The sequence below is a fragment of the Rhizophagus irregularis genome, chromosome 1 (genome assembly GCF_026210795.1).
Source record: "Rhizophagus irregularis chromosome 1, complete sequence".
Taxonomy (NCBI): Eukaryota; Fungi; Glomeromycota; class Glomeromycetes; order Glomerales; family Glomeraceae; genus Rhizophagus; species Rhizophagus irregularis.
The window spans coordinates 3,753,773-3,773,086 of record NC_089429.1 but is presented as its reverse complement, the minus strand read 5'-3'; the positions used below and the strand labels follow the sequence as shown (position 1 = coordinate 3,773,086).

General features: G+C 25.6%; 5 protein-coding genes across 5 annotated transcripts; all 5 read right to left on the bottom strand.

Moving 5' to 3' along the window:
• Nucleotides 1–277: 277 nt before the first annotated feature.
• Nucleotides 278–913, bottom strand: OCT59_000764 (uncharacterized protein; the record flags this gene model as incomplete). Its single annotated transcript, XM_066139087.1, has 1 exon — nucleotides 278–913. The coding sequence occupies one exon, from the start codon at nucleotides 911–913 to the stop codon at nucleotides 278–280; it is 636 nt and encodes a 211-aa protein (XP_065988522.1).
• Nucleotides 914–1,037: 124 nt separating this feature from the next.
• OCT59_000763 (uncharacterized protein) lies at nucleotides 1,038–2,057 on the bottom strand (the record flags this gene model as incomplete). Its single annotated transcript, XM_066139086.1, has 5 exons — nucleotides 1,038–1,053; nucleotides 1,143–1,179; nucleotides 1,414–1,507; nucleotides 1,669–1,704; nucleotides 1,869–2,057. 5 exons carry the CDS (start codon nucleotides 2,055–2,057, stop codon nucleotides 1,038–1,040), a joined length of 372 nt encoding a protein of 123 aa, XP_065988521.1.
• A 1,293-nt stretch (nucleotides 2,058–3,350) lies between these two features.
• Nucleotides 3,351–6,095, bottom strand: OCT59_000762 (uncharacterized protein; the record flags this gene model as incomplete). The annotated part of the gene is made up of 6 exons (XM_066139085.1): nucleotides 3,351–4,781; nucleotides 4,859–5,433; nucleotides 5,527–5,606; nucleotides 5,763–5,837; nucleotides 5,927–5,962; nucleotides 6,064–6,095. The coding sequence occupies 6 exons, from the start codon at nucleotides 6,093–6,095 to the stop codon at nucleotides 3,351–3,353; spliced, it is 2,229 nt and encodes a 742-aa protein (XP_065988520.1).
• Nucleotides 6,096–7,032: 937 nt separating this feature from the next.
• Nucleotides 7,033–8,154, bottom strand: OCT59_000761 (uncharacterized protein; the record flags this gene model as incomplete). The annotated part of the gene is made up of 1 exon (XM_025311033.1): nucleotides 7,033–8,154. One exon carries the CDS (start codon nucleotides 8,152–8,154, stop codon nucleotides 7,033–7,035), a length of 1,122 nt encoding a protein of 373 aa, XP_025175762.1.
• Nucleotides 8,155–11,245: 3,091 nt separating this feature from the next.
• OCT59_000760 (uncharacterized protein) lies at nucleotides 11,246–16,138 on the bottom strand (the record flags this gene model as incomplete). Its single annotated transcript, XM_025329223.2, has 13 exons — nucleotides 11,246–11,425; nucleotides 11,498–11,983; nucleotides 12,060–12,220; nucleotides 12,550–13,090; nucleotides 13,162–13,649; nucleotides 13,822–14,012; nucleotides 14,104–14,136; nucleotides 14,202–14,259; nucleotides 14,830–14,922; nucleotides 14,999–15,303; nucleotides 15,441–15,630; nucleotides 15,703–15,972; nucleotides 16,048–16,138. 13 exons carry the CDS (start codon nucleotides 16,136–16,138, stop codon nucleotides 11,246–11,248), a joined length of 3,087 nt encoding a protein of 1,028 aa, XP_025175764.2.
• Nucleotides 16,139–19,314: the final 3,176 nt, after the last annotated feature.

Below are 19,314 nucleotides of genomic sequence, written 5' to 3'. Positions count from 1 at the left end.
TTCCAATGAAAATTCCATTAATTCCATAATTTATTATTTTATTTGGTCATTATAATGTTTATTAATTGTGTTTTACTATATTAAAAAAAAAAATGCGTAAATAGTTGTAATAGTTGAAAAATCGCCGATTTAAATATCTACTGATCTACTGATACAACTGATACAGCTCTACTGTAACATATTGTGACGCGTTAATATACGAAATCGTTGATTTACATTCTAAATACTGTATGTTGTATATATATATCTACTAGTTCTATTGTATAATCTACCTTGGTTAATTGTTTTTCTTTGCTGTCAATGATGATAAAGTAATTGAACATTTTTCATGATTCTCTTTAACACCAATTAAAACTTTTTCGAGTCTTTTGATTTCTCCTTCATCCAATTGTTTTTTCTCTATAACTTTCATATCTTCCAATAATTCTTTTAAATATCCATGATAGGCATCGAAATATTCTCTTGTGGTTGAAAAACTTTTAGAAAAATTTTCCAATTCTAAATTTAAATCTAATAAACCTTTTTTAGAAGCAGCAATTTTGTTTAAATTTTGTTCATAAGCGACCTTATCCTTATTATCGAATCTTTTAAAATTTGTAATCATATATAATAAATTAGCAAATGGATATTCGAAAGGATGTTCGTAATAATTAATTGCATCTTCAATTTTATATTTTATGAGATTAATTTCATAATATATAAGATCACTATATTTTCTAAGTAATGATGTACTATTTAATGATATATCAATCTCATTTTGTATATCCATTAAATCATCAATTAAAATTTTCAATGAATTAATGATAACTGAATCATCCAAATTAATTTTTTTACCAAAAAATAATGAATGATAAATTTTAATTAATATATTTTGTGAAGATGTTGAATTTGTAAAAATTGTATTATTATTCATTGATATTGAATCTTCACTTAATTTTATAATAATTGGTGTTGATTTATAATAATTATAATCAAGTATTTTTTTTATATTTTGTTCCAAATTTGAAAAGAATTTCATACTTTTTGAAAAAATCGCCCTATATGATCGATGAGCTGTATAATAATGTTTTAAAAATTCCCCGTGATTACTTACGAGATTCTGTTCTAAAGCTCTAAATGGTTCAGAATTTCGTAATAAATACCTTATATAAGTATAAAACATTGGTATACGTTTAGATGCTAAAAAAAATAAAAAATAAAAAAAATTATAATATTAAAATTTTTTTTTGATTTTTTTTAAAAAAGAATTATAATGAAATTTTTTTTTGATTTTTTTTTGATTTTTTGATTTTTTTTTTTAGATTTTGTAACACGTGAAAATCGAGAAAAAAAAAAAATTAAAAATAAAAATTAAAAATAAAAATAAAAAAATAAAAATAAATTTTTTTTTAAAAAATAATGTTTAAATCTTACATGTTAAAAAATCCATTGAAACAATTTTATTCCCCAGTATTTCGACGGAATTTATAAATTCATTGACGCAAAATGAATGAGCCTGTGGCGATAGCTTTTTTTTTAAAAAAAATGTTTAAAAAAAATTTTAATTTTTTTTTTAAAAAAAATAATAAAAATAATAAAATAAAATAAAATGAATAAAATAAAAAAAAATAAAAAAAATATATATTAATATTTATTATTATTAATTTATTTTATGTATTTAATGCATACCACAAATTCACTGTTTTGCCGAAGATTATTGCCACCCTATTAAAAAAATCATAAAAAAAAAAAAAGTTAGTAACCAATATATCACAATTTTCCCAATTCCCAATTTTCTCAATTTTCTCAATTTTGCCATTCCTCGTATAAAAATATAAATTTTTTCTTCTTCGTCAAATATACTAATAAAAAAAAATAATAATTTTTACCCTTGATATATAATCCACTAAAAATATAATTACAATAATTATAATTATAAATAATAAACAGGTAAATTCGACACTTTCTGAGGAATTTTCTATTCTTCTTCTATTTGAATCATTTCTCTTATGTAACTGGATAATTACATCTTGCCGTGATATTCTTGATCGATCTCTATAATTTCTTCTGTGAGGCATTTTATTTTATTATTTAAAATCTCTAAAAAAAAAAAATTTCTTTTTTTTTTCAAACTAAAAAAAAAATAACAGGTGGCGTATTCTGAAACTTTTTTTTTTTATTCGAAAGATTCATCCTTATATAAATATTACAAAATGTGGTAAATCATGTCCAAATTGTATTAGTAGGGACACAAATTTTTTTTTTATTATTTTTTTTATTTGTGTACATTACTTACGAATTTTTAAAGTACCACAGTTGTCGAGAACATTCAAATTATGCTTTTTCGGAATTCTTTAATTTTGATTATGCAGCTTTTTACAACCAATTTTACTCTCAAATACGTTTTTATTCTTATTGCTAAAAACATTGATGAAAGATAAAATACGTACAATAATAATTGTCATGACTAATGAATGTAAAATTAATTATTATTATCCCAATTTTGTAAAAAATTTGTTAAAAATAAATTTTTTTTTCTTCATTATTTTTCTTTTTTTACTTTTACCTTTTTTTTTCTTTTTTTTGTAAAAAAATCTTTTTTTTATTTTTTCATATAACCATTTTTTTTTTTAAAAAAAAAAAAAAAAAATATATAATTTTTTTTTTTGTCATTATGCTTTAATTGATATTATAATAACCTTTATTAGTCGCATTCAAAAAAAAAATTCTCACACAATAATCATACAATTACTAATTATGGCATTAAAATTATTATTATATCATTCGTGGAATTTTTATTCCGCTCTCTGTATGTTATATAATTATCAACTTTAGGAAAAAAACTTTAAAATATTTTATATCACGTGTTTATCTTGGCGGCGAATGGTCAAACAAAGAAAATTGGGAACAGCATACAAGTGAAAATTTCTGCAAGGCATTTATTAACATTACCGAATTTAGTTTAAAAAAGACGCAGTACCATTATTTAGTTCCCCCTTTTGTCCTACAAATAACTAATAATTTTTTTTAACCAACGAAAATGCGAAAAAAAAAAAAAATCATTTATACACAAATTTTATTTTTCTTAATAACTTTAAAAATATTTAATTTATTATGTTACAATGTTGTTATAAAATAAAGGTTGGATACAAAAATAAATATAAAAAAAATACTACAAATACAATTATATAAATTATATATATATATATATAGTTCACGCCAAAAGCTTGACCATGTTATTCTTAAATTTAAAATCTTAATGTTATTAATTTTAACTGTTAAAAAATATAATAATAATAAAAAAAATAAAAAATCATAACTTTTTTTCTTTATAAAAATTATTAATTATTAATTATTAATTATTTACTTAATTATCGAAATAAGAAATAATTAAGATAAAGATTTCGAATAAAAGTTATAATCCAAGAACATAAAGCATAAAAATTTAAGAAATCTTTTATTAATATACTGGCCCCCCACTGAGACTTCAAATCATCAATCCAATTAACCACCATTTTCATACGTCCTTTTGCAGATCGTATCTCCAAAAGTTCATATTTTTCCTCATCATTAATGGGTAAAAGTAAAGCCGCATAAAATGAAAAATCGGCCGCATTTTCCGGAATTTCACCTAAAGAAGTTGCTAGATTACGAATATGACGAATATGGAACATCAATGAAACCAGTTCATTGTGATGAATAAATTCACGTGCCATATTTATTAGTTGTGATGTGGTTGGTTCATGAATTGAAACAGCAGATGAATGATGATCCTCAATTATTTTCCCTTCATCTTCAGGTTCATCATGTATAATTTGAACTTTTGCAATTTCGTAACCATCTTTTATTCCACCACTTGATAATATTTTAAATCGTTCTGTTGCTACAGCTTGAAATCTTATATTTCTTCCATCAATAAAATCAATTTGTTTTATCTCCATAAGAGTTCCGTACTCGCATCTTCTTGAAAGTAACATACCAAATTTGTTACGATAACGAGAATTTAAACATGATTTAATAAGTAAACGATACTTTGTTTCTGTAACGTCAAAATTATATGTCATCTTAGGAAAAACCAAATATCCATCATTAATCGGCATTTCCTCAAGTAATTTACTTTCAGCTTCTAATCTTCTCACCTCCGAAATTATTGCATCATTCGGATCACATGGATGTTCATAAAAATATTTAGTATTTGGTAATTCTGTTCTGCATTGTTTTAAAGGGCATTGATCGTATATGCTTAAATGATAAAATATACATTCTTTACAGAATGTATGCCCACATGCTGTAGTTAAAGGATAAATACAAGATTCGTTACATAGATGACACATCTTGTTATTTAACATAAGTTCTTTAATATAAGTAAGATCAAATTCAATTCTTTCATCTTGAAATCCATCATCAGATACTAAATAATAACTCTCCGCCCATCTCTGAAGAACGTCACAATCAGTTTCGATCACTGATAAATCAATTAATTTTGGAAATGATGCCTCAAAAAGTGGTGAAACAATATCTGCTGTTATGTTGTAACATTTCTTAAATCTTAATATTTCAAGATTATTACAAGCGGCCAATCCATCTAATGAATAACAACCTTGAAAATTTGTACAAATAAAATCGACACATTTTAAAGAATGTGCTTGAGATTTTAAAGCATCAATAACATCTTGTGTTGAAGTAAGATATATGCTTTGAAATGATTGTAATGCTTCTTGTTCTGTTATAAATTTTGCCACATCAATAGATCCAATTTCATTAAATCTCCCTACATCTTTCATAAAAACGCCAAATTGTTCCTAAAAAAAAAAAAAGAAAGAAAGAATATATCCAATTATTAAAAATTAATAAATGTTTTATAATTTAAATTACTAACCACTCTTTTACAATTCTTTGCAAGGAGATCAAAAAATCGAGGCATATGTAAATCAACCCATATCCTGTTTACGTTTGAAATCAAATATCCTTGTACAGATTGAACATAAAACATTGGATTAAGTTCTGTCATAATGTATAATGTTCTTTGTAAATTATTACATGATTCATTAAATAATTTTAATAAGGTTTTCATTATGAGTTCAAATAAATTATCATCATTAGGGGCACTTTTTTCTTGTACCCATAGATACACGCATGAAATGAATGTACGATAATGAAGGTGTTTATGATACATTTCATAACTGAAAAATGGTTTATTAAAGATAACAGGTAAATTAACTCCATTATTTCTCAAGTCTTCCCTGGTTTCTTCGTCTAAACATGCTAAATATGTATCAATTATTTTATAAGAACTTGGATTTTTTGTAAAGGTATTCGAATAATAAAATGGTTTCGACCAAAGAATTCCAACTGTATTTGAACACCAATGTTGGTCCACAAGAAGACATGAAGATAATGAACTTAATCCACCATGACCTATATCCAGATAGTTAAAAATTTCTTGAAGTATTTCTGCAGGGAGAAACATTTTTTAAATCATTAAAATTAATATTAAAAAATAATAAATCAGTGTTATAAGAAGTCACGAATTATAAAATTCGTTACCTCTTATAAACACCGTTTTTTTTTTAAAAAAAAAAACAAAAAAAAAGCAAAAATGCAAAAGAAAAAGTATGACTTTCTCCCTGAAAAAGTTTTTTTTTTAAAAAAAAGAAAAAGCGTTAGTTAAAAATATTTTTGATATTTTATCGTAAATCACTTGATAAGATAATAAACGAAACCTTTAAGGATGTGATTTACTTTTCCGTACGAAACTACCCGATTTCAATAATATGATCTACCGATTCTGATCTTCTGGTCCGTGTTCCGAAAAACTATAAATACTTGGTTCCGACTTCCGAACAACCTTCTCTCCGCTATTCTTAAATTAAGTTTTATTCTTATTAATGGAATAACCTATCTCCCCTCTTATTATGGAAAAAGATTTCTTATCAAGAAGATGTACATGTACAGAGAAATGAAAATACTTTCAAACGATAACCTAAATTATTAAGAAAGCAAAAGTATTATATATATTAGATTTCTTTCGATTTTCTATCAAAAAGTTTAAAATAATTTTAGACTGAAAAGATTAAAGATAACCTGTCCTGTTCCCCTTTTTTTAAAAAATACATATCGATATACTGTATATGCGTTAATATTAATAATAATTATATTTTATTGTTTTGTATTCACTACCAAAGTTCAATTTGTTTTAATAATAAATGGTGTTCATCTCTTTTTTACATGGGTAAAAATTTTCTTACTTGTTTTTATTTTATTTTTTCCTTCTTGTTTTTTAAAAATAAACTTTTAGGGAGAAAGTTTATAATAACGATCGCTTTGTGAAATTACATTTTTATGTTTAATAATTAACAATAATGGCAATAAAGGTAAATCACATCTCATGTTACTTTTAATCTGCGGTGATACGAGTGGTTAATAAAAGATAAGAAATTAATAGAGATTTCGAGATTTCTGTCAAATAATTCCTTATTCTTATGCAACTTTGATCAATAATAATAATAATAATAATAATCATAATAATCTAGAAAAAGAAAAAAAAGAAAATTGAATTTTTTTTTATTTTTAATTTTTAATTTTTTTTTTTTTTTTAACAATAACAGGATTAAAAATCGCATAAGATCATCATAATTAATCATATGAATTTTTTTTTGATAAGCCTAATGAACCGCAGTAATGCACAAACTTAATAATTACTGACGCATGATATGTATGCATAATGCTGTGTTGTAAAATTCTATTGTAATTATTGTAATAAAAAAGTACTTATATAAATCTTAATAATTGATCTTAAATATTAATGTTCAATTAAATACTCCGAAAAAAAAAAAACATTTCTTAAAAGTACATCTACATACATAATAAAAATCGAAAAGAAAAAAAAACGAAAAAATTTCCACGCTTAAAAAAAATTAACTTAAAAAACGAATGAAGCATAACTTAATGAGTAAAACCATAAGCATAAATAAAAAAAAAAATAATCTTTAAAAATTTCAATTAATCATAAAATAATTAAAAAATAATTAAATATTTTTAATCTCTCGATCTTCATACAATTGTAAGATTTTGAAAGAACGTATAATCATTAGGAGAATAATCAATGCAGCCTGATTCTTTTAATTGTTCCATTCGAAAAGATGATATGTCTGATGATGATAGAGCCATATCTTCGCTCTCGCTGATAGGTGAATTGAAAATAATTTTATTATAATCATCATTCACGTGGTCAATTGTGGTCGGAAGGTAATGTATATGATGATGTGGAATTGAAGTTAGATTTTGTAGACTTTGTTGCATCAAAGTATTCACATCCTGAACATAAGGAATATTAGGTACGATATCGAATTGATCCATCGATAAGTCATTATTTGGATAATATATTGGAGTCGGATATTGAAGAAATTGTTGATAAGAATCATTGTCATTAAAAGTATCAAGTGTTGAAGTAATATCATGAACCGATGGATCGATAGCGCTAAGGTAATCATAATGTGAGGAAATTGCTTGAATGTCTTGTGCTGTTGTAATCGAATCTTCTACTATTGTAAACGAATTATCATCATGATTGAAATTTGCTTGCGAAGGAATTGGATATAAATGATCTGCAGTCCATAAGGGAGCGGTCGATAAATCATTTAAAGTGGGACTTGATGAATCATTTAAATCTTGATAAGATTTTTCTTGAAGTGAATTAGCTTTATTTTTCGTAATACGAGATTTACTTCTATTTGGTTTATAAACGTAACCCGGATTAATTTCACCATGTTCACTTTTCGCGATTTGTGAAAGTTTTGTAAATAATTCGACAACTTCCGGACTGCACTTTTTCCAAACTTCACTAGCAAGACCAGACACAATAGGAACTTGAAGTTTAAAATCATCAATAGCCCCTTGGAACATGGTACGAAAAATAAAAAATTTATTTGGAGGTCGTGCAGGTTTTTCAGGTTGTGTTTTGGCCTTCTTATAGAAGAAACGATCCCTAATCTCTTGTGTCGTAGGCACAGGAAAGTCTAACTTTGCACCATCGTTCAAGCTTACGGTTACGAAACAACGATTTATTCCTCGTGAAGAGTCAAGAGTCGCATTGACAACTTTACCGGTGACTAATTTCTTTTCACAGCGACGTGGGTAAGTACTTTGATTGTCTTTCGATTTATATTGCGGCATTACTAAATTTTCGTTTATGGATGTGTTTTGTGTATAAAAAAAAAAAAAAAATCGAAAGAAAAGTATATTTATTAACATAAAAAAACGTTAAAATCCTGTTTTTTTTTGATGATATAAAACAGTTCAGCTTAAGTTGATCTTCTTGGAAAGAAAAAAAGACCAGTTTATATATAATTTTTTTTTTTTTTAAAGTACCACACTTTTGTGAATTCTTTGCCGATCGATAATTAATATTAATAAAATTATTATTATTATTATTATTATTATTTTGTTACAGTTAATTCACTTACTACACATTAAAAGATCATAACAACATAAAAAAAAAAATTTTTAGTGTGGCCACTTTCTTTAAAAGAAAGGACACGAAGAATTTTTTCGATTGTTCTGATCTATGGAAATTCTAGCCATTTTTATATTACAATAGAAATCTTCTCCGTGCCAGAAATGAGATTTCCGAGGTTACAAATCAATAACAAAAAGGAAGTTTTCCGCGAATGTTTATCTTACAAGTTTAATTTATGTACATACCTTTGCATTTCGTTGTTAATAAGCATTTTTTTATTTAACGATAACGCGACTGTTCTCAAAAAATCATCGAAAGAATAACATGAGTCTATTTATTTATTTTTATGTTTTTGTTTTATTTGTTACAAAATTTTACCGATTAACTAAACGTAAATATCAAAATAATCCAATAATAGTATGATGGCATTTACATCAATGAATATTATAAAAAAAGTTGTATAAAGATAACAAAAAAATTCCAAATACAAAATTATTGTTATTATTAAAAAAAAAATCAATCATCACGTTATGTGTTTGATTTCGTAATTATTTAAAAATTTTTTTTTTTTTAGCATTTCGATTTAAAATATTCTTTTATTATTTGATTCGTGCCCAAGTTAAGAAAATAGCATTCATTCCTTATTTAATTCACGCCCAAAAACTAAATCAGGGTTAATCCAAATCTTAAAAAAAAAAAAACAATTAGTGTTATCATGTTTATCATGCACCCATTGTTATGTTTCACAATCCTATATGCATAAGAAATCCTTTTATTCGGAAAAAAAATTTTTTTTTTTTCTCTTGAACAGAAACAATTGCTCCTTTAATTGATGTTATTGAGGTTATTGATGCTTACAAATGTTAAAAAGTGCGTTACTTATTTTTTTTAAAATTTTAAGAAATGTGGTACTTATTCTCTTTTTTCCCATTTTCAAAAAAAAAAAAAAAATTTCTTGAAACACACAAACTCCTTGAAATTAAGTGAAAAAAAAAGAAAATAAGCTTTTCCCTTCTTTGACGTGGAATTTAAATAATGTATTACATTAATTAACAAATAAAATGCAGGGCGAAAATATGTAAATCAACAATGGTTGTTTTTTTTTATTTTGAGATTTCTTTGATGTAAACAATAAAAAAAAAAAATTTTCAATAATAATTATTATTATTATGTTACTATTACGAAATATATTGTACATACATACATACAGAACATATATATATATTGATTATTTTATATTACTTACTATATATATATAATTTTTTTTTGAATTTATCTTATTTTATCTATTATTTATTTTATTTTATTTTTATTTTTATTTTTTTTATTTTATATTTTATTCCGCTTTTTTGTTTTATTTTTATTTTTATTTTTCTTTGTTTAATTGTTGTCTACTTTTTTGATTTCTTTACGTTTTTTTTACTTATTACATCATTTTCTTTCTTTTTGATTTGATTTGGTATAAACTTTATTAGAATTCCGATTAAATCTTTCAGAACTTTATCAAAGGAATAAAAGAAGCACCATCTGACAAGTGCGCCACATGTGCGTAAAAACCTTATTTTACTAGATACATCGTTTATTGGTGAAGAATTACTCATCAATAAACACATTTGATATTACTATCATTTGAAAATTATCCGTTATGCTTAGAATGATGATTAATGAAAATGCACGATTAGATTACGGCAAACTTTGCGAAACGCACGATCGTCATATTTGGTATAACTTTTTTTTCTTTGACGAAATAATTCCAATAGAAATTGAAATTTTTTTTTTTGTTTAATGTTTTGCCAATTTTTTTTTTTTAAAAAAAATAACTTACTATGAAGCTATAATTTGATCTCATTCATGCATAAAATTTACGATTAATTAGATCAATAAAATTTTAATTTAGATCAGTAATTTAATTCCAATTTTTTGATTGAAAGATACTTTTTAATTAGAAAAAAAAGGATCTTTTATGCGTTTTTTTTTTATTTGATAAATAATATTATAAATAACATATTATATAATAATAAAAAAAAAATAAACCAAATTTAAACTTCTAAAAAAACGCAATTTTTTTTTTTTTTAAGATTAGATTACGGCAAACTTTGCGAAACGCGCGAAGGCGCGATCGTCATATTCGGTATAACTCTTTTTTTTTCTTTGACGAAATAATTCCAATAGAAATTGAAATTTTTTTTTTTGTTTAATGTTTTGCCAATTTTTTTTTTTCTTTTAAAAAAAAAATATAACTTACTATGAAACTATAATTTGATCTCATTCATGCATGAAAAATTTTACGATTAATTAGATCAATATAAAAAAATTTCACTTATCATATTAAATTAATTAGTGTTCATTCGAACTAATAAAATTTTAATTTAGATCGCTAATTTAATTCCAATTTTTTGATTGAAAGATACTTTTTAATTAGAAAAAAAAGGATCTTTTATGCGTTTTTTTTTTTTTTTGATAAATAATATTATAAATAATATTATAATTATAATAAAAAAATCAATCAAATTAAAACTTCTAAAAAAAACGCAAATTTTTTTTTAAGATTAATTAACAACTTTCAATAAATAATACTTAGTATTAATGGTAAGTAAGCTGCTATATATAACAACAATACAATATACTGTATTATCATTGTTTTAATATTCAATCATCAATCACAATAATTGGGATCTCACTTTTGAATAATTGTTCTACAGTAGTATCATTATTAGAGTCGTTTAAAAGAATTTCATGAATTATTTCATCAAACTTTTCCTAAATATAATTCAACCTTTAATTAATTTAATGATTCAAAATAAAAACTTATGGTGATATCAACAAATCATCACTTGCCAATCGTATTTCGTCAACCCATCCTCCAACCAAGGCACATCGTTCCATATGAGACATTTGAAAAAATTGTATCAAGGTTGTGGCTGTTAAAATTATTTGTGCTGTAAATGGGTTTATAAGAGGACTAAAGCATGATAAAAATCTTTCATGCTGTTAAATCGTTTGGTTAGATCTATAATTACAAAGTTTTGATTATCAAAAAAGGCCATATTTAGTACTCACCAAACTTTCTTCTATGGTCATCCAATTTCTTTCCGCCCATTGCTTATGATCTTTCCATCCATGATTTCCTACTCGAGTCGCCCCTTCTATATCACATTTCGTTGCGCAAGCATCTCCTACCATTCTCAATAATTTAGCAGACATTTCCTCGCATAATGAATACATTATTTTTGCATCACAATTACAACAAGTTAATATCAATTTTAATTCAGAAATTGATCTTAATACAGGTAAAGTGAAAGGATATGAGGTTATAATATATTCCTTGTTACTGCTTGTACACCGATTATTCCATGTATACGTTTCTAGTATTAAATATAAATTTGAGTACTTTAAATGTAGACGGAGTATTGTCTGCACAAGTTTCAATATCGACTGATCCTGAGAAAGCATATTTAGTGGATAAAATATGACTCCTGTTCGCTCATCTATAATGAAATCTACTTCCACATGAATAGTATCGGAATTTTCTTCAGAAAGAAAGGGCTTATATATATAAAAAATTATATTACGACATACGGTATATTATGTAAACCAATTTTTTTATTATTTAAATGCTCACTCTCAAATATTCGAAATCTCTTTCAATAAGCTCAACTTTGCATTCTTCACTTTTCAACGCAGTTAAAAGTTTACGATTTGGAAACATGCGTATCGAAACAATATATTTATGAGGTACAACAGGCGTTGGAAGTTTTTCAATTATGGACTTGCCAATAGTAACTAAATAAAAAGATTCAATAGCGTAAATACATATACTGTATGTGCATAAATGGTCTATGAAGTATATCATAATTACTAAAAGAATTCTTGTTCACAATTGGCACTTTATTCTTCATGACAGAATTCGTACGAGTACTTGAAGGTGAAGCTGCAAGTTAGACCGATCATTCGTTTTATTATTCAAAATGTAAATAACATTTTTTTGTAATTTTATTTATAATTAATATAATTAATATAAGTAATGTATCTTTTTTTATTAATATATATATATATATATATCTTTATTTATTTTTTCATGAATTCGAAATATAATAGTAAGTAAATCATACCGTTACTTTGATTGATCTCTCGTCGTTTATTTGGTGATAATTTTCCTCGTAATACCAAGAAATCATCAATTGATCTTGTTGCTGAAAATGAATTCGAGAAGTACATTGCGTTATTTTGTTCAGCAGAAGATTTAGACTTATTCCTGAAAAATGGAGAAGTTGTCTCATTATCAACAACGGATTTTCCTGTTTCTGGTGTTGACAAGTCCGAATCTTGAGTTAAGTCAATTACTTCAATATTCTCATATTTATTTTTATTTTTTAAATCCTTATTAGGATCATTAAAATCGCAACTTGAAAGCCATTGAGTTACACGATTCTGTGCGGAAACAGTCTCGTTGGCAATTTCTGGTAATGATGCATCGTAATCATTTCCTTCTCGGATCCAGCTCATAACATCAGGCATTGATCTCTCAATATTTCTAAACCTTCCAATAGTAGGTTTACGTAATAATTGTTGAATATCAGTGGATTTATTTTGGTTGGATGATTTTATCTTGCTTGGATTCGTCTGCCTTGTATAAGGGGTATAATTCCGTGTCTACAAAAAGTACAAATAGATCAGTCACTAATGTATTAGCCACTTTGTGAGTGAAAATCACCATAACTTGCCAACGACGAACGATTTTTGAACATATTGGAAGGAGCCACAGCTGCAGATGTAACACGTGAATGACGTGATGCAGTAGAAATCGCTGCACTCTCTTTATTATTATGCACGTAATCACGTTGTGCCACCTCTAATTGTTTTAACCTTTTTTTCTTCTTCTCTTCTTTTTTTGATCTTAAATAAATTTCGTCACTTTTACTAGTAACTTCAATTAAACCTAATAAATTATCCGTATCAAAACAAATGTATTCTTGAGTTATTTCTGCTAAATTATCATATGGAGTTTCTGAAGTATCAACAATTTTATCAATTTCCAATATAGCAACGTTTTTGATTGGATTCCAATGCAATAAAAGTTCCAAAGCTTTTATTCCACTAAAGGGAGAAAATATCTGAAAGTCACTTTTTGATGAATTTGATACCACAAGATCCGAGAGACGTGACGGAATATCTGAACTGGCATATGATACAGGATGTAGCAGTGAAGGTACTATCATAAGTGGTTTATTGTGATTTATGGAAATTTTATAATTAAATTAAATGGAATAATCGTGGTTTATGGAAATTTTTTATAAACTTTTTCTGCGATGTACTGCACGTAAAAGTCACGCGACCGTATTTTAATAAAATCACGTGATTTGACGTATACGCTGTTTTATTACCTGTAAATTTCAATTCACCTATTTCATCCATAGGTTGCGTCATTATAATCTGCCATTGATCAAAGGGCGTATCAATCTTTATTATACTATCAAGATCTTTTTGAAGTTCTTCGTCTTCGTCTTGATTAGATGATATCGGCATTACATTTTCCGGAACAACATGATTAATGACGCTTAATAATGAATCGGTCCTGTTATACAAAGATGTGATGAACAAATTTACAGCAAATGTACAAGTTGAAGTATTATGTAATATTGAATAATATGAATAATGCAACATACGTAATAATATCTTCCTCGGATTCTGATTTTTTCCTAAAACACGAATTTTATATAAACGCAAATTTTGTGTAAAACATAAATTTTTGTAAATTACTCACCGACGCTTTCTTCGATCCATTTCTAAAGGATCATTTTTCGCAGGTATCAATACCGGCTCTAAAAAATTGTGACGTATTATTAATTGCTAAAGTGACGTATTGCTAAAGTGACGTATTGCTAGCTATAGTGACGTATTGTTATAGTGACGTATTGCTATAGGACGTATTGCTATAGTGACGTTTACTAGAGTGACGTTTACTAGAGTGACGTTTACTAGAGTGACGTTTACTAGAGTGACGTACAACTACAGTGACAGTGACGTATACATAATAAACGGTTGCTGCAGTGACGTTTGCTAAAGTGACGTATAACATAATGAGTGACGTTTGCTATAATGACGAAACCATAGTTGCTGCGGCACCCAGGTGATGATCGACACAAACCCTGCCCGAGTGCGTTGCTGCGCTATAATGACGCATTTGTTAACGTGACTAAATGATGTACATTTCCTATTACTAATTGTGACGTAAATACATATCTGGGGCCTGCATTAGGCCCGGGACCGGGTTGCTTATTATGGTCCATGCAGACCTCCAGCTCCAAATACCTAAAAGTGGTAACTTTCCCGTAATACCATTTAAGGGATAGTAGGGATATTCACAGCGCTAGTTAATCTCTATAATTTACCTAATTCGTACCCTTCATGAGGGATGTCGAGAATCATTTCGCTTTCTCTAGAACTTTCAGTCAAAGTTTCTTTCAAATCATCATCCATAGTTTCTGTTAATACATGCAGATTTAAATTGTTAAATTTAAACAGTTTGAAATTTTTGAATAATTTGAATATAGTTCATACCCCATTCATTCATCATTTCTAATGGTAATTTGACACCAGATTCTTCAATAACCGAAAACTTTTCATCATTTTTTAAGATTAATTCAACTTCTTGCTTAAATAAAGATTCAACATTCGAAATTGAATTTGGTATATCTTGTTGAACGATATCTTTTACATTAGGTAGAATAGGTTCTTCAAGGTATTTGCTTTTAAATTTCAAATCATCAATAAGAATTGTATCATTTTTAAGTTCAATTTCTTGTTCTTTTAATAATGATGTAGCAATATCTATTTCATCGGCCATTGCTTCATGATATAATGGACTAAAAATTGGGTTATCGTTAGTAAATTTAAAACAATTTTGTTTAGTTTTTAATAATTATTATAATTAAAATAATTGTTTAGTTTTTAATAAATAATTGTTTGTTATTATAAATTAATAATCATTAAAAAATAATACCATAAATCTTCTATCGTATAAGTTTGTATTTCACTTTCTAAAAAAGGTTCGGGTACAATTTGTGTGGGATTATAGTTAGGAGTTAACGATTTAATAGTAGGAACGGTAGGAACTTCAAGATTATCTAATTTTATTTTCTTTGGAAACAAAGGTTCCTCCAATTCGATTGAATCACGAGTAATATAATTTTCTAAAAGAAAGAAAACATTGTTAACAATCAATAAATTGTAAAATCGATTAAAAAATCAAAATACATAATTACCTAGATTATTACATAAAATAAAATCAGTATCAATATCTTTTACTTCGGATAATTCTTTATTCAATAAATCATTTGAATCATCAAAATCATTAAATTCTTCAAATAAAAATTTTTTAATAATCAAATTATTATAATCTTTATATCCTCTTATATTTTCTTCTTCTTTTTTTATATGAATTATAGATTCATTTTCATCTTCTTGATAATTTTCAATAGGTATTTGATTGATTAATTCTTTAGTAATTTGATTAATTAATTCTTTAGTATAATCTATAAAATAATAAAATATATGTTTAATATTATATTAAAATTTTTATTATTTTTATTATTACTTGTAAAAAATACCATCGTCATTTTGTAAATTTAATGATTTTGCACATTCTAATAATTCGATTCGATATTTATTTTCTTCTCCAATGCCTTTCGTTATGGACATTTTTTTTAATTTATTTATTTATACAAGTTGAAAAGAAAGGCACGAGAAAATAATTAAGATAGTATAATTTAATATAGTATATATTTTTCTATTTTAATATTTTAATAGTTAAAAAAAAGTTTCAACGTATAAGTTAAAACACATGATATCAAGCGTGATCATTTAATATACTAGATATTATACGTTAGATGCATTAGATATACTTAGGATAATTTGTTTATACGAGTCGAAAGTTGAAAAGAAAGGTACGGGACAAATAATTAAGATAGTATAATTTAATATTGTATATATTTCTATTTTAATATTTTTAATACTGTAGTTAAAAAAAAAGTTTCAACATATAAGTTAAACCACATGATATCTAACGTGATCATTTAATATACTAGATACATTAAATATATTAGATATTACATTAGATATTAGATATTATACATTAGATACATTAGATATAATAGATAATTTATTTATACGAGTTGAAAGTTGAAAAGAAAGGAATTAAGACAGTATAATTAATTAATAGTGTACTTCTATTTTAATATTTTTAAGTGTTTCAACGTATTAGTTAAACACATGATATCAGACATGATCATTTGATTCCACTTAGATATACTAGATACATTAGATATACTAGATAATACATTATAATACATTAGATATACTAGATAATATATTAGATATACTAGATAATACATTAGATATATTAGATAATACATTATTAGATAATACATTACGTTAGATAGACAAATTACATCATTCAATTTTCTTGGCCCCCCCTTAGGAAATGACGATCCATATCAGATAACTTGGTTTTATTTTTAGCCGCGCACTGTTCACTGAAACCCTACACGTTATAACCTACACGTATATACCTACACATATATACTTACATATTGTGGAAAAGATTCACGGAAAAGAAAAATAAAAATAAAAAAAAAACCAATTGAACTATTTGCATGAGATAAAAGGGAATATCAGATAACTTGGTATGTTTTATATGGTACTTAGAGGGAAAATTCACGTGATAATCTTGACTAGAATTATCATCTAAATTTATGATAACGCAAATCATCAGATACGGTGTATTTGCGGAATTTGCGGAGCGCAGCCTATTTTTGGATATTTCTGCGCATTACGCAATTTTTCAGTTCAAAAATAATTTTATTATTAAATTATCTGTGCGCAAAATCACATTTATTTTCCGCAAATTTCATGAGACTTTTTCTTATGCATTACGCAATAAGTATTTGAATTTTATACACTGAATTCAGATCATTGATATATTATACCACAATTATATAAATTAACAGTTTAACACCCCAAATTAAAACACCCCAAATTTAATAGTGTCCAACCAAATTATTAATGCCCAAATTATCATTAATGCTCAAATTATTATTAATGTCCAAATTATCATTAATGTTCAAATTATTATTAATGCTCAAATTATCATTAACACCAAAATTTACCTGCTAATGCCCCAAATCACTCACCATATTAATACATTTAACGCTCAAATTATCATTAAATACCATATACCATTAACGCCCAAATTATCATTAATATGTACCATTCACGCCCAAATTATCATTGCCTAAATTATCAAATAAATTATCATCAAACGCCCAATTTAAATTATCATTACGGTAATGTCCAGATTGTCATTAATGCTCAAAATTATTATTAATGTACGCCAAAATTATCTATTAACACCCAAATTTATTTTATTAACATCCAAAATTATTTAACAACCAAAATTTTTAAATTATCAATTTTTTACAGCCAAATTCATTTTAATAATTTAATAATTTAATTCTAAATTACCCAGAATCCCAGATTATCACAATTCACAAATAGAATAAACTTTAACATTCACTACATTGTAATATGAGGCTTACTTTCTATAAAAAACATTGTAAATAATATGAAACTGTAAATATTATTCAGCCCGTTTCAGCAAGAGCGCAAGAGTAAAATGCGGAAAGTGCCGAGAAAATAAAAAAAACGAGGTCATATTACCTATCTCAGCCTTTGAGAAAGTTTGATTTTTTTCCGGTAATTCCCGCCTTTTTTTAACTCAATCGTCAATTATATTTTTTTGTACCTGTTTTCCGGATCTGGAGCATTAAAATCTGGAGCAGAACAAAATTCTATTATTCACCGTAAATAATAATTCACCGTAATAATAATAATTCACCGTAAATAATATAAATTATAATTAAGCTTTTCTTTCTGATGGAATACATGGAATACACCAATATTCTGAGAAGGTATAACGTATACCTTATACATAATATATAAATAAATTCACATTCACCAATAAATCATTGATTGGTTAAAAACATAATAAACATAACAGACACATGATATAACGAATATGACTTAACCGCTTACAGTGTATATTTTTTATGCATTTCATTAATTAATTTTTTATAAAAATCAAATTAAATCTTTTAAGATGGATTTTCATAGCAAAAGATATTAGATGATAAACAAACCTTTTAATTGGTTACTGTGGATTATTTGGCTTATTAGTAGCTTATTTTTGTGAAATCGAAATTTCGAATATTTTGATTCGTAAATTCGTAATGTGTTAAATACGGATTGATCCGATCATCAAAAAAAATAATAAAAGAATACAAACTTGGGATATCCGTTATAAAAAAAAATTCTTTGATGCGTGAATAAACGGAATGATCCGTATCTTTTTGACGAAAGGAATAATGAATATTGATTATGACAAAATAATCACAAATTCATAACACTTAAAACAAGAAATTATTTCTTGGAACCAAAATTTGACGATAATGTCAATTTTAGGGAATTCCAGAATCCGGATATCTTATAGGGAATTCGGATTCCTTCTAAAAAAAAATTTTTTTTGAATTCCGTTAACACGTGATGAACGAAAATTGATTATATCCGATAAAATGATTTAAATGATTGTAACTGTACCCGTAATTTTCCTATTAACCATTTTTCATTCAAACAATTCTAACAATTCTTTTTGTTTATTCTGTTTCATTTTGTTTATTCTTCAATTTCTTGTTTCTTTTTCTTTAATTACTATAACAATCAAACAAAAAAAAAATATTATTATGGCTTCATACCTTTCCTTTCGGGTACTTTCGAATTCCGGAATTGTTTTTTTTTTTTTAAAAAAAAAAAAGAAATAAGTC